Raw genomic sequence first — 15257 nt, forward strand, 5'->3', positions numbered from 1 at the left:
GGTCCAAAAATCTTCCTCCATCTTTCCTCCCCTCTTCTCTTGTCTTTCTGCATCACATTCACTCTCGTTCTTTTCAGAATTCTTCAAACTCTGCATTGTCTTTCAAGGGGGAAAAGAGTGCTTTAACCACGTCTTTATCCTTTATCCTGGAGCATTTAATTTGGGGGACTTTCCTCTCCCAAAGAATTTAGGTATTGTTTAGTCAATGTGTTTCTTAAAAATAATTTCTAAATGAAAAGGGCTTCTTGCACCTTGGTTATTATGCTTGACAGTTGCCTTCCCATAAATCCTATAGATGTGTGACTTTGTATCTGAAGTTGTCACGTGTGCATCCTGTCATTCTCCCTTCACCATTTAGGGATTTTCCTTCCCTTTCTGCTGAGGTGGCAGCTGGAGAACAAAGCCCTGAGGATCTCTCCCAGGAGGCCTAGATATTAATGACCAGCAGCACTACTCTGTGGCCAGCACCCCTTTAAATTGAGCCTGAGTGAGCCACTCCGTGTAATCCTTCAGTATCTGCATCAGCAAAGGGCAGAGCGGTGCCATTCATTAGTACTCCCTGCCCACAGCAAGGCTCCTAAGGCCACGTAAACCCCGGGTAAGGAAAAGGACAGAAAAGGAAGAAGTTGGAGCTGTTTTCAATTTTTAAAACATCCGGTTGAAACCCACTCAATTACATTTTCCATGTTTGAGGGAATTCAGATATAGATGGGAGTAGAAATTTCAGCTTGCCACCTTCTCTATAGATGACAGTGTTTGGGAACCCTGACATCACCTCCTACATGGAAGAGACATTTGCATTCAGCTGCCCTGGGGGACCTGGTTTATTAAATCATATGGACTACGCCACAAACAACTCTGGCTAAGAAGAAATTCTTTCTTGGTCCCAGAGGGCTCCTGCCATCGTTCACACCAGCTCATTTTTAACGCAGACTGGAGCAGTGATTTCCAAAACTGGCTGCCCATTAAAATATTCTTAGAGAGTTTTTAGATATGTAACAAGGCTAAGGCCTCCTGCTAGAGATTTCTACACCATCAGAGGGATTCTGGCTTGGTTGTTTTTTAAAATAACCCCAGGTGATCAATTCTATGATGCAGTTAAAGTCAGGAATGGTTAGACTAGAAGCACTTCAGTAAATTGGAGAAGAGTCCAAAAATAGGACTCCAAAAAAATAGTTGGAGCAAGTTGGTATTTAGCCTTTGAAAAGAGAAAACTTAGAAAGATATGCTACTAAGCTGAACCTCTTGTCTTCATATACAAGCTGTTAAAATCTTTTCAGTCCAACACTTGTGTGTTATTCTAGACAACTAATATGCAACGCTATAAAAACAACACAGACCTTTCTTCTTACGTGCCCAGGGAACATGAAGGGTAAGCCATGAAGGGTAAGCCGCTGGGTAAGACTCAGCTCTGGGTTAGACAGACCTGCCTTAAATCACCCCCTGCCATGGATTAGACTCTGTGTCACATTAGTCTGGGCATTTCAGATTCTCAGCTTCCTCATTCTGAAACTGGAGAAGATAACAATTGTTGATATGAGGATTTAACAGAATAACATGGGAAATGTTTAGCTAATATATTGCCTGGCATGACATGAGTGCTCAATGAAGGCCACCCTGGACACATGGGCACTGCAGCATGCACCCAACTTATCTACCACTTATCTAGCCACTAGCCTTCCTACCTGAAGTATGACCCTGCTGTCTCCTTCCAATCCCCACAATAAACTTTGAGTCTCCCAGCCAGCAGTAAGTGGATGTGACAACAGTAAGAGGCCACCTTTGCGCTTTTGAGCTTTCTAGCCTCTCTTAGTCTCCTCTAGGAACACTTATGGCAAAAGCGGAAGAGGTAAGGTGTTCTGACATTTGCACACAGATTTACCTAAATCTAGCTCACTGGTTCTCAAACATAAGCTTGAATAAGAACTACTCCACAGGACTGAATACCAAAAAGTCAATATACTCTAATCTGATAGGATTTTAAAAATGAATTTTGACCTTAGGGAACTTTTTCTTTTTTTGTCTTATTGATTGTTGACTTAACACCCACCCAAGTTAAAAGTTCTAAGGGATGGTGCATGCCTATAATCCCAGCATCTTGGGAGGCTGAGGCAGGAGGATCTTAAGATCAAAGCCACCCTCAGCAAGTTAGTGAAGCCCTAAGCAACTTAGAGATGAGACCCTGTCTCAAAATAAATCATAAAAAGGGCTGAGGATGTGGCCCAGTGGTTAAGCACCTTTGAATTCAATTTCTGAGGAAGGAGAGGAGAAGAAGAAAGGGGTGGGGGTGGGGGGTAGGAAGAGAGGAGGAGGAGGAAGTTCTATAGAGCTAAAGTAGTGTGTAAGCAACTTTGTGGATTTGTAGTATTACCATAACATTCACTGAATGCTCCCTATGTGTACAATGAACCTTATATACTTCACCCTGTTTGACTCTTAGAGTGACCTACAGAGAACAAACTTATTATCCCAGTTTACAGAGGAGAAAACTGAGGCCAAGGGAGATTAAGAAATTTGATCAAGGCCACACAAATAGTGGTTTATCAATCAGGATCCCAGATAAGAAAAGATGATCTATTCAATTGTGGTAAATGTAATAAAGTGACCATTTAGAAGAGTATGTAAAAGATGTGGGGAAACCCTACGGGATAGGGCAGACTTCCTGATTTGTTAACAGTGAGCCCCAGTACCCAGCCTGGACCTGAAGGGAAGTTATAGGAACTCAAAGGGGGTCCTGCATGCAGAAATCTTATAACATGAGCTTAGACCTTTATGGCCAAAGCAACCCAGTGGAAGGGAACCTGCAAGTACCATAATCCCAGCTCCCTCCTGTTCTTTGCCCTCCGGGGTTCCTTACTGGTCAAACCCAGCTGGAGGCTGAAGGACAGAAAACCCATTGAAACAATCCACAGGCAGCCCTTGCAAACTCCCCTTGCTGGAAATACTCCAGGATGGGAAACAGTGGGAAGGGGACTCCAGGGCCTATAGCAGAGACCAGGGTTCAAGTGCAGGCCACCTTCCTTCAGGACCTTGCTTTTAACCTCTCCACTGTGTAACCTACAATGATAATAATGTTGGAAGAGGTTGGCCCCATAACATGCAGGAACCTCTCCACCATGGGGTGCTCTGGCAGAGAAACAGACTTAGTCAGAACACCTACCAGAGATCAGAAAAGGGTTTATTTAGACCACGGAAGAAGTGACTAGGTGGTGTCTAAAGTTGCAGTTCTAAATTCTGTAATTCTCAGTATTCTTCTCCAATTATTATGGGAACCTAGTTAAACCAAAGAGGAGACGAAATCTTTCTCTTCTTCCATTGTTTCAAATCCATGCCCTGCCTTGGTTCTCCCTCAGATGGCTTGAGATTGGTTATTGAAACTCCAAAGGGGAAGGAGTTGGGGGACTCCTAATATAGTAAGGGGGAAAAGCCCTACACTGCTTTCCCATAAAAGGCTGCTAAATAAGACCATTTCCCCCCTTGTGATGACAACAGAGGAGAAATGTTTCAATGTTCAAAATTTATCAGAAGAAAATGACCTAGAGAGAGAAGTTAACGGCCAAGTGACCCCAGGGTTACCCGCTCAGAAGGGACTGTCATTTGTAATGTCTGAGAAATACAAATTTGACTTTTCCCTCTAGCTGCAATTACTGTTTCATCTGCCTTGCTCTTCAAGATGACAGTCATTCTCCAGAACTCAGTAATGAGAAAATCACCCACCATCAGCTCATTAGTTAAGACATCCATGTTTGTGGTTCTTCTTTGCAAAGTCAGAACCACCCAGGGAGCAAATTAAGTCTTTTCCCAGTTTCCATCCCAGCAGGTGTCCTGGTAAAGCAAGCCTGGGCTTTGGAGTCTAAGCAGTTCAATATTGAATCCCAACTCCTGCACAAGTGACATTGAATGGATCACCCAATCCCATGGATCCTAAACTCCCTCCTCTGTAAAATGGAAATAATTCTTATAGCTTTGAAACTTACATCTGTAAAGCAGACATCATGGGACCTAACATATAGTTTGGGCATACTAAAGATCTGTGCTCTGGCCTTCCCAAATAATTGAGAATCTATAAGTCACCTGGTCACCTGGACTACAAGACTAGACACATTTCCCCACCCCACCCCTAACAGAGGGAACTGTAGGAGCCCTTTCATAAGACAATTGACGCAAGTATGCTAATTTTAAAATATCTGAAACCATTTTGGGATGCATGAAATACATGAATGAAAATTATAGTACAGTGTTGCTGTTTTAGAGGAAAGATACTAAACTATTCTCAGATAGCATTAGCTCTGAAGCCAAGAGCATGCAAGAGAGAATCTGGATATGTCTGAAATTAAGCTGAAAGTGAAAAGGATTTAGAAAGAGAAAAGAGTTCAGAATGATAATGAGTAGGAGAATTTTAAGTGGTGACACCATCATCATCATATTCAGGATGCTCAGGTGGACACAGAAGTTATAATATGATTTTCAGAATTAGACCACCCTGAGAACAACCAGCTTAACCATGTGTGGAACAATGAGATTCAAGCTGACTTCATCATTCTCTTTCCATTTTGAAGGACCTTGAATATGTCATTTGATCCTCTGGGCATCTGTGAGTACAGTAATGACCCTATCCACTGGGATCCTAAAAGAATTAAATAAGGCAATGTCACCCAAGGCATTTAGCACAGTTCCTGGTACATGTGATACTTACCACCACCTTCACTATGTCAGCTTCCTGGCTACCACCACCTTCTCTCAGATGACTGGTGGCACTGCTTTGCTCACAACCACATAGTACAGCTAGGTATTAGCCAGCCTGTACCCATTTGTCTGCTTGTGGTCACTGAATAGAAATAAAGGAAATCATCCATGTCATGTGTGTTTGGAGCTTTAAGATATAAGGTGAGTTCATTCACTCTTTTCTTGTTAAGATGCATTAGCAAAAGAAAAGTAAGGATGTTCTATTTTTACCCCACTTTCTAAGTGATGAAAAAAAAAAAAAGAGAGAGATGTTACTTCATAGAAATCTCAATTCAGACTGAGAACTTGGTCTAAATATAATCTCTTCAGGCAGAAACCATTTCATTAAGCAGAGAGCTCCAGAACGTTGAAACATTCGATTGTTACGCTTAGTGGCTGATTAATTCTAATAGAGTGTGGATTCGTTTCATTTACTCGGTTTAGATGAGGGAGGAGAGGAGACAATGGGAAAAGATGAATTGTGAGTTCTCAGCCGATCATTCCATACGTCAGCATTTCTAGTACAAGATGGCTTGAGGTTTGATGTCAGGGTTAACGCAAATTCTTTAAGCCCGCCATAAAAAAAACCACAGCATTTTGAATTAGAGTGTCTCTTTTACAGTAGCTTAATTCTTATATAATGTGGGATGAGAGTTGTTGCTGGCATTTTAATAAGTACCCCTATTTCCTCCTCATGATAGCAACCATTATTGGTTAAGCATCCTTCCTTCCTCTTCCCTTTGTCCCATCAGAACATCACAGTATTCGTTAGTGACATCCTCATGATGAACAAAAGGGTGGATGGTTTATCTTGGGGGGGGGGATTCCTTTGCTTGACAATAGCTCACTGTTAAATGCTAGGATATTTGGATAGAAGACTGAATCAAGGACCCAAACCAGGCTCTGTTGACCTCAGAAAAACCAATGACATGATCCTTGTTCTTTCTCGGTTCACTTCTTTATAAGATGACTTGGTGATATCCAGAGAGATTATGTATCCAATCCCAAAAGGATCATCCTTATAAAGTTATTTTCTTTAATAAAAAACAGAGGGAGAAGCCAGTCAATTTAGTTCTAAATTGAGATTATAGAATCAGAGATTCTTTTTAAATCAAAGACTGAAGAATTGAAGCTGGTATAGTTATGTAAATAGGAATTTATCCCAGTAAGTAGGAACTTATCCCAATTCACTTCAAAGTATCATTTATTAGCACCTGAACAGTATTTTATTTGTAATGCCTGACTCCCTTTCCACTGAAAATAAACAGCTTTTCCTGAACTGGGCATATTTAAAGATTAATAGCATTCTTTCTCTTTTGTGTGAAATCACCTGGTTCTAGAAGCCCTAAGTGCAGGAATATAACAGCAGTTTTTGTGTCCCCCAATAATTCAGTCTTTTATTTTATTCTTCACCTGAGAAGCTGTTCCCTAATTTTATCTACTGATTCCTTTTTTTTTTTTTAATTGACAAACCTAGCCCAAGCCACTGGATAAACACTGAGTGAATTGGGATACAAACGTGAAGTGAGCCCTAAAAACTTAGCCATTGAGACAGTCTTCTTAAAATGCTGGGCCTCCGCTGCACATCCGGGCAGAGCTCTGCCAGGGAAAGCAAGCCCTGCTGCCAAGAAAAGCAAAGAGAGACCACAAATTGCTACCAAACCACTCCAAAATGTTCTCATCTTTCCAACAGCCCTGAAAAGATAAACTTCCCCAAGCCCTAGGGATTCAAAGTATTTCACTCAAAATTTTCACAGGATCCTAAAGAAGAAGAAAAAAAAAAAATGCAGGCAGGAGTGAAGATAAGTGTCTTACTTTGCATCTGACATTGACCCTTGGCTTTCTTCTTGTCTCTCCTCTCTGCTTCATTTAAGATAATTCCCTGTTAGAACAACATGCATTTGGGTCGATGCAAGGAGTCTTGGTGGTCTTCATTCATGTTCCAGGTTAGACAACAGCAAAATCCAAGGTCAAAGCCAAGGGCTATCCTTGATGACTTGATGGCCTCACTAATAATTCCTAGTGACATTCTAGGAATTCACAGGGTTTGATATGCACAGTGTGGTCCTAGCAGTGCCTTCTCATCTGGTTTTCCCAGCTTCCAACCTGGCTCTTCACCAGTGGCTCCATCTCCAACCTCAGTCCACTGAGGAGGTCACATTTTACCCCACAGCCTTATTAGTTTTCTTCATTTCTTTCTTTTTAATATTTAGTTTTTAGTTGTAGTTGGACACAATACCTTTGTTTTATTTATTTATTTATTTATTTACTTTTATGTGGTGCTGAGGATTGAACCCAGGGCTTCACGCACACTAGGCAAGTGCTCTACTGCTGAGCCACAACCCCAGCCCCTGCCATACTGGTTTTCTAGATAATCCTCAGACATGCCAGGAGCCCTCCTTCTCAAGATCTTTGCACATGCTCTTCCCTCTGTCTGGAATGTTCTTCCTCACTTCACATCCTTGCTCTAGTAGTTAACTCCCCAACTCAGCCATCACCTCTTCACGGAACAAACCATGGGCATTCCCTTCAGATTAAGTCGGCTCCCCTGGGATACATTCTTTAGGCATACTCTACTTTTCTCCCCAGTACTTACCATGCTTTCTAACTCTGCACTAAATCTGGAATTGTTGGTGGCCACCTTCAATGTCCCCAGTCCTTGGTGCACAGACAGCACTCAATTTTTTTGATGAGTGAATGACAAACAGGTGGAAAGTCAATGAAATCACAATTCTTGGTTAAATTCGGGATGGGAGAAGTTTTTATCAACTAACAATCTGATACATAAAGTCAATGTCGAAGGTCATTAAGTTTTGAGCAGATGATGAATTTGACAACATGAAAATCCTTAAATCCCAAAGGACTGGGAAGATTCATATTCACACCCTAAACTCACAACTCCATGGTATAATGGATACTGTACTATGAGGGAGGATTAAAGGCTGCAAATATCCTACTTGTTCAGCTGAGCCTGGTCCTTTTTGATAAGTTCAACCTGTACCACCTTTGCCCCATCCCACTCAAGTGCAGATAGGAAAATGTATTTTAAAAGTCACATAGGCCCTGTCTCTTTGTCTCAGAAGTGTATCCAGATGACTCTCACACAATCCACCCTTGCTCTTAATGTTCTTGATTCTTTTATCCCTTGGTCCCCATTTTTCTGTGCCCATCCTTTCCTATGGCTAACTTCACTCCAAACTTATTTCTACAGGCTTGGGCCTGAACAACATTCTAGAACTCTCTTTTCTCTCCCTACTCCTCATAACATTTCTTATAGCTGGCTCTTGAACTCTTGTCTTCCCCTCCTGGAGAGTACCACACACAGCAGCCAGCAGAGTATGTGGGCCAGGTCCTGGTCACAGGCTTGGCTATCAGGTGCATGGTCCTGCTGGAGCGTCACATCATTGCACTCCATTTGCAGATGAGGACCAACTATGGGATTGACACTGTGGGGTAGTGACAGAGCTTAGACTTGAGCTCAGGCTGGGTTTTCTGATTGCTGCCATATGTCCAATACAGTCCTCCTGAACTCCTTTTAGAATTCCATTTCCATTTTTTCATTGTCCTGACAACATGAGCTGAATGTTCACAAATGAACAATAAGAAGCCACATTATTAATCTTAGCATGTGAGATCCACCACCGATGGCCTCCCACTTTGATGGGCCTTGCCTTGACTGACAGGCCTGACCTGTCACTGTAATGAAGGTTTCATGGTGCAGAATGATTAGTCCCTTTCCAACACAGCCCCCTTTATGCTTAATTTCCCGAGTTTTATCCTTACTTACACTACCTTCCTCTCTGCCACTCCACCGGAGATTTGAAGTTTTAACTGTACTGTGACAGGTTGAGTCTTCGGGAGACACTGCAAATAAAAAGTGGACTAAAGATTCTGTCTTTTTAGTCCCTTCCTCTCGATTCTGTTGTCATTTATGAATACAATGCGAGTTGGTTCCTCTACTACCCATTAAAGATAAAGACCACCTCAGGTATAAAATCTATCCATTCCCAAGGAAAGTGAAGGTCTTGCTTAAATTGTAGTGTATCTAAATTTTAGGTGTCATTTAAATTGTATCATATGGTACACAAAATCTAAGTAAAATCTACATGATTTAGGGAGGACATTTATGTACATATATATGTACACAGCCTCCATCCAAAGACCTCTAGAAACCCCTGTGGTTGAATGAGCTTCTCCGTCCGTGCAGTGAGGGACAGTGTGTGTCACAGAGAACTGAGAGGGATCTCATCAAAAGTGTCTTGGAAAGAACTTACAGGATTTTGACTTCTAAATGATTTGGGGGAGGTTTGAAGGAGGAGTGGGGCTCAGTTCTGGATTGGAAGCTGTCAGAAAGTAGGGGTACTTCTAGAATTGGCCATCTTAATAGAAGACTGAGACCAAAGCTGCAATTGACAGAGAAGGAGCAGTGACTCATGTTAACTCCCTGGAAAGGGAGAGAACTGGTATTCGTGAAGTTTGCATCGTGGTTACACAATATACGAAAGTGGTATTCTTTATGTCTTGATCAATCCCGGTCACAGAATGACCCAGAGGGATATTGGCATGAATGAAGGTTTGCAAATGGATACTAATATCTGCGAAAGTATTTACCTTCAAGAGGAGAACACCACAGCCTAACGAGGCCTACCATGGACACCTAAACACCAGAGCCTAGCTGATAGAATGTCACTGGTCAGGGGCCACAAGTGTACATATGCAAACAAAACAGCCACAAGAGGAATTATAAACAAACTCTTCTAGATGAAGCATGAGCAGCTAGTCCCTGGTATTTTCCTGTTGTGTCTCCTGATGGCACCTATTCAGATTCTCTGAATCTCCCCAAAGGCCTCCTCCGTGGACAAGCACTTTCCCAGCACTTGCAAGGATTTCTTCCATGTCAACTTAGGGACACTGGACCTATGCTGCAAAATTTCCTCCCCAATATGGTTCTGGATTAGGGGTGGCGAGAAAACAAGAAAAACTCTCATGAGATTTGGAATGGAAAGTGAAATAACTGCTGTTTTCACACCCTGGAAGTGGGTAGAGCTCATCCAACACCAAGGCAGTTCATACACATTGTCACTCCCTCTGCTGGGATGGGACAGCAACAAAACCCACAGCTTTTCCAGCATCCTGTTCTGGCTTTTCTGAATTTGAATCAGGTGAGCATCCGGCCACATGCTAAGGGTACCAACTTCTCCTGCAAGTCACTCACACCAATGAGGTTGGGGGCAGCAAGAGACACACATGGGTTTCTGTTTGTCCTCACAGGTTCTAGTTTGTCCTTGCTGTGTCAAGTTCATATCCAGTTTTCATTCCCAACTGCTGGCCTGGTGGATTCAGGACCAACCTGGAGAACATTCTTCTCCACAAGTGCCTGGTGTTATGTGGTGAGTATAATCCCTTACTCTCTGTGACTCTTAAGAGTTCTGGTTGACTGTCAAACCTTTGGCTGATGTACACACCAGATTTCCAGCTGTGAGTCCTATCCTAGAATGCAAGGTGGGTGTTATAAAGAGAGATGGAGAACATTCCAACAGCATCCAGACACCGCCAAGGGACCGGCCCATTATCTGATTGTTTTGTTCTGACTTGAGTCTTATGAGATACAATACTCGTGGCTGGGGTGGGAAGATCTAGGGGTCATAGCAAATGGCTATGGGGCTATTAACCACATTCCCAGGATTTGGGGCCAGATGAAGCATCTAAGAACATCCAAGTCATGGCGGAGATGACAGTTCTGCAAACCAGAACTGAGTGGTAAGGCAAGAATGGAAAAATGATGCTATGCAAGTGAAGGAGGTGTCAAAAAAAAGTGGGGAGCAGGATGGTTAGGTGGGGAGTCAGAACAGTCAGGCAGGAGAATGTGAGAATGGACCCCCATGTGTGCAGTGTCCATGGAGGCAGATGTGGAGGTTTTGGGGTGCTGTGCTCAGCTGGATAACTCAGGCCCTGCCAGTATTGTGGGAACCCAACCACATGCCATGTGTGTTAGTCAGTTTTCCATCATTCTGACAAAACACCTGAGACAGATGGCCCCTAAGGAGGAAAGATTTATTTTGGCTCCCGTATCAGAGGTTTTAGTCATGATCAGTGGGCCTGTTGCTTTGGTCATGACAGCATGGCACATGATGGCATGAACACATGGCAGAGAAAGCTGCTCACTTCACAGTGGTATGAAGCTGGGAAACAGAGAGAGGAGAGGAGGGGCCAGGATTCCAATATTGCCTTCAATGACCTGAAGTCCTCCCACACCACCTCCCAGCAGTGCCGGAGGCTGGTGGCCAAGCATTTAACATGTGGGCCTTTGGGAGATATTAGGATCCCAACCACAACTCCATGTATGAGTCCATTGGTTTCTACAGTCTCTCCCTATCATGCAGCTACCAACATAAAATCCCAGGACCTTATCATGCCGATTTAACACCTGCTGAAGGGCAGGGAGGGAGGCTTAAGCAATTTGCCCAAGATCACAGAGGAAAAAAAAAAATGTTAAAAGACAGGAATTTGAATTCAGATCTCTTTAATTCAACTTCCATTACACCTTTCAAGGCCCAGGTCTTCTGGGCTTAGAACAAAGTCTTTGGGTGACCTGATAAATATCCGTAGAATCAAATCTTCCTGCCTCAATCAAAGATTCACTTGACTGCAACCTCAGATCAAGCCTCTGTCTAATCCCACAAAAACTGTGAGAGAATAAATATTTTTTGCTTTAAGCCATTAAGTATTGGGTAATTTGTGCTCAACAATGGAGAATGTATTGCTCTTGTATGAAGCCGTCAGGATGGAGGCGGGGGTGGTGAAAGGAAGAGAGTGTGACTCAGAGAAAGCCCTAGGAACACCAACCAAAAGACAAAGTCGAAGGGAGGCAGTTTGGGAGGCAAATATGTCCGCTATTCCAACCTTGGGGCCAAAGTCCTTGAGGCTGAAGTTCTCTGAGACAAGTTGAAAGAACAGTAAAGTTCCTGTTTGGATCTACAGGCAGAGAACATCTCCTCAGATGCCCTGTAACAAGTCTGGGTTCCCCATTCTCATGTGGTACAGAAAAGACTGAGAAGTTCCCACAAGCCCCCAAGGGAGGAAGAAAGGGTCACTAAGAGTCTAGCTGCGCAATCACCATAGAAATCATCTCTGTGGCCATGAGGTCACGTAATCCAAGCCAGGATCAAATAGGAATCACCACCAGATCTCAGGAGTGCCAGTCCCTACAGAGCTAAGGAGATGCCAATCAGCACCTCCTCTGAGCCCCCATGGAAGCCAATCAGCACCTCCTCTGAGCTCCCATGGAAGCAGGAGAACACAGCACAAGTTAAGCTAGTTATAGATCCTAGCACTAAATATCAGCAAAATACCCAGGATGGGAAAGACATGCCACATGCACCCAGGAACCAGCATGAAGTCAGGAGTCCCCTCGATGGTCCCAATGCTCAAAGGCACTTGAGCTTCCAAGTCACCATCTGTCTCAGGTATTTTGTCAGAATGATGGAAAACTGACTAACACACATGGCATGTGGTTGGGTTCCCACAATACTGGCAGGGCCTGAGTTATCCAGCTGAGCACAGCACCCCAGAGCCTCCACATCTGCCTCCATGGACACTGCACACATGGGGGTCCATTCTCACATTCTCCTGCCTGACTGTTCTGACTCCCCACCTAACCATCCTGCTCCCCACTTTTTTTTGACACCTCCTTCACTTGTAGAAGAGAAAAATGGAAAGGAGGAGTGTGCTACTTAGCTTTCTGTTACTGTGACAAAAAGCCTGAGGAAATTAGCTTAAAGAGGAAAAAATTATTTTGATTCAGGTTTTCAGTCCATAGTCAACTGACCCAATGGCTATGGGCCTGTGGTGAAGAAGAATATCATGGCGGAATGACATTGTGGAGTAAAATTTTGTACTTTATGGTAGCCAGGAGGAGAGAAGGGAAGAAAAGGGCCAGAGACAAAATAAATTCTTCAAAGTCATGACCCTGGTGACCTGTTTTCTCTAACTAGACCCCAAATCCAAATGTTCCTGCCTCTTCCCAATACACCACCTGTAGGGGACCAAGCCTCTAACACATGAGCCTTTGAGGGGACATTTAAGAAATCATAACAAGGAGAAAAGATAAAAGAGTAAGTCATCCCAAAAAGAAGGTGTTAATGGGAGGATCACATAAAGAATTTACAGGATTGAATTCATCTTTTTCCTCCCTTATCCAGTGGGAAGCAGGTCTGGGGCTGAGGAGGAAACACCCATGTATTATGGAAAACAGGGAGGCTACAGGTCCTTGGCAAACCCAAATCTGATGTAAGCGAACATGTGGCTTCAATCCAACTGCTCTAAGACATACGACAAAGATTCATTTTGTTTACAAAGAAGGGTTTTAGACTGGATCTAGAACATGAGAACCAAGGGCACATGGAAGTCAGCTAGTCCCTGGTGTTTTCCTGTTTGTGTCACCCGATGGCACCTCTGTCTTTTTTCTCCTAATCTATGACTCACCAAGCTCCAAGAGTTGGTCTTGAAAAGACAGCGGGTGTTTGGCACACACACTATATGATACCCTTAGTTCTATATCTAAGGACTACAGGGAGACATGGCTCTGACACACGTAGCCCAGAGACACAGTACGCAGGAAGGAGAGCACAGCACACCTGTTTTGTAGGTCAGAAGCCAACCCTTGTTTTATTGAAATGTGTACAGGAGATTGGAAAAGAAAAGGACCAGACTGCACTGGGACAAGGGACAAAGCATGTGCCACATCCTAACTCAGCCGTGCCAGACGTCCTGCAGGCCGCTCTTTGGAACTTGGTTTGGCTGCAGCCTCCACAGAGGCTTTGTGAAGCCCAGAACTCCTCAGGTCAACCCTCAACCAGAGGTGACCATGACATTCACCTCACTGAAAGGTGGGGAGGCCACCAGGCCAGTCAAACCGGAAGGTGTTCTTTGGAGAAACTCAGGTCTTGAAAGCTCTAGGATCTTCCCAGTGGTTTCCAAGCAGGCGGGAAGAAGGCAGTGGCTACCAGAAACTGAGCTCAACTCACCCCCCACTGAGCTGTGTCCATGAAATCAGAAGCCCTGGCAGAGCCAAGTTCATGGGCAAAATCCACACTTCAGATCCACACTGCGTCCTGTAGCCCAGGTACAGACAGGTGCGTGGAAAAGCTCCCCGACAGGCCTGCAGCTGGCTCACTTCATGTTCCTCTCGATCCAGTCTTTGAAAGGCAGCACCTTGGTAAACGCTGTGGAGAGGCTCTGACTACAAGATTTATCATAGCTCCAGCTGACCAGCCCCACCAGATGCCAGCGTGGCTCAGGTGATGCCCGGCCGGGGAAGGACATAGCTGCAATGCCCCCCGTCTCCGCCGTGCAGATGTCCGAAGGGGCCCTGGAGTCCTGGCTGGCACAGAACATGTTGTCGGTGACACTCACGGGGATGCCGTGGTCTTCGTGCTGCTCCTCACACAGCAGTGAGTCCACCACCCTGACCACCCCAGAGCGCAGCGTGTCGTTCTTGAAGCCAGGGCTCCTCACATCTGCCAAGATGTTCCAGCCAGCCACAGTGAGGTGGGACTCCTGGAAGGAGATGCTGAGGTCCCTAGTGGCAGCGAGGCAGATGGGCTGGACACGGGTGCTGATGCGGGCCTTGTCCAGGAGCTTCAAGATGGCGATGTCAGCGTCCAGCAGTATGGGGTCGTAGTTGGGATGCAGAATGATGGCAGAAATCTACCAATACAAGGAATGGATAGCAATGGTGAGCATCCAGCTCCATGGTGGACAAGGACAGTCAAGTCTGGGGGCTAAATTACTGGGAGAAATTGTTCAAAAGCCAGGTACCATTATTTGACATACTTTGCTCAAGAAATCTTAGAAAGTAATTGCTCTGTTTCCAGGACTGCAAACTGAAATGACTACTGGAGTCTGTTAGATGACATTAAATAAGTGGAGTATTCAGGTGAAGCTACAGAGAACGGGAGGACACACACACACCCCATCTAAAGTGGACAGAAAGCTGGGTGCAGCGACTGGTGATCCCAGTGACTCAGGAGGCTGAGGCAGGAGGATTGCAAATTCAAGGTCAGCCTCAGCCATTTAGCAAGACCTGTCCCAAAATAAAAAATGAAAAGGACTGAGAATGTATTTTTGTGGTAAAATATCACTGGATTCAATCACCAGTATGTATAAATGAATAATAAATTAAAAATAAATAAAATAAATGGGCAGAGGCCACTTCATTCCAGCTGATCGCTGCCGTACAGAAATGGGCCAGCATTCTACATTTGCCAGAGCATGGACTCCAGATCTTTAATTGAAACATCTTAATTTTTTAATGGTGGTAAGTAACTAATGAAGAAAATATACATCAGCATCATCATGTTCTGTTACTGGAACTGTGTTTGAGCACATTTCCGTGAGAAACTCATGTCACACTCATCATGATATATGGGTCTCTCTCCCACTAGCCTGGACTCTTCAGAGTGGAAACCATACTTTGTTCTTTTTTGTATCTAGTTTCAGTGAAGGGCACACTGTTGTATCCCCCAAATAGA

General features: G+C 44.1%; 1 protein-coding gene across 2 annotated transcripts in view; it reads right to left on the reverse strand.

Annotated features, from left to right (window-relative positions):
• Window positions 1-13414: 13414 nt before the first annotated feature.
• Pamr1 (peptidase domain containing associated with muscle regeneration 1) overlaps window positions 13415-15257 on the reverse strand; it is a 76352-nt gene continuing 74509 nt past the window's right edge. For both annotated transcript variants that reach the window (XM_076844342.2, XM_076844343.2), the window contains one exon: window positions 13415-14433. In XM_076844342.2, the coding sequence (XP_076700457.1) occupies window positions 13897-14433 (537 nt within the window). In that variant the 3' untranslated portion in view covers window positions 13415-13896. The remainder of the gene's footprint in view (window positions 14434-15257) is intronic.

This window comes from Callospermophilus lateralis, chromosome 2 (assembly GCF_048772815.1).
Source record: "Callospermophilus lateralis isolate mCalLat2 chromosome 2, mCalLat2.hap1, whole genome shotgun sequence".
Lineage (NCBI taxonomy): Eukaryota > Metazoa > Chordata > Mammalia > Rodentia > Sciuridae > Callospermophilus > Callospermophilus lateralis.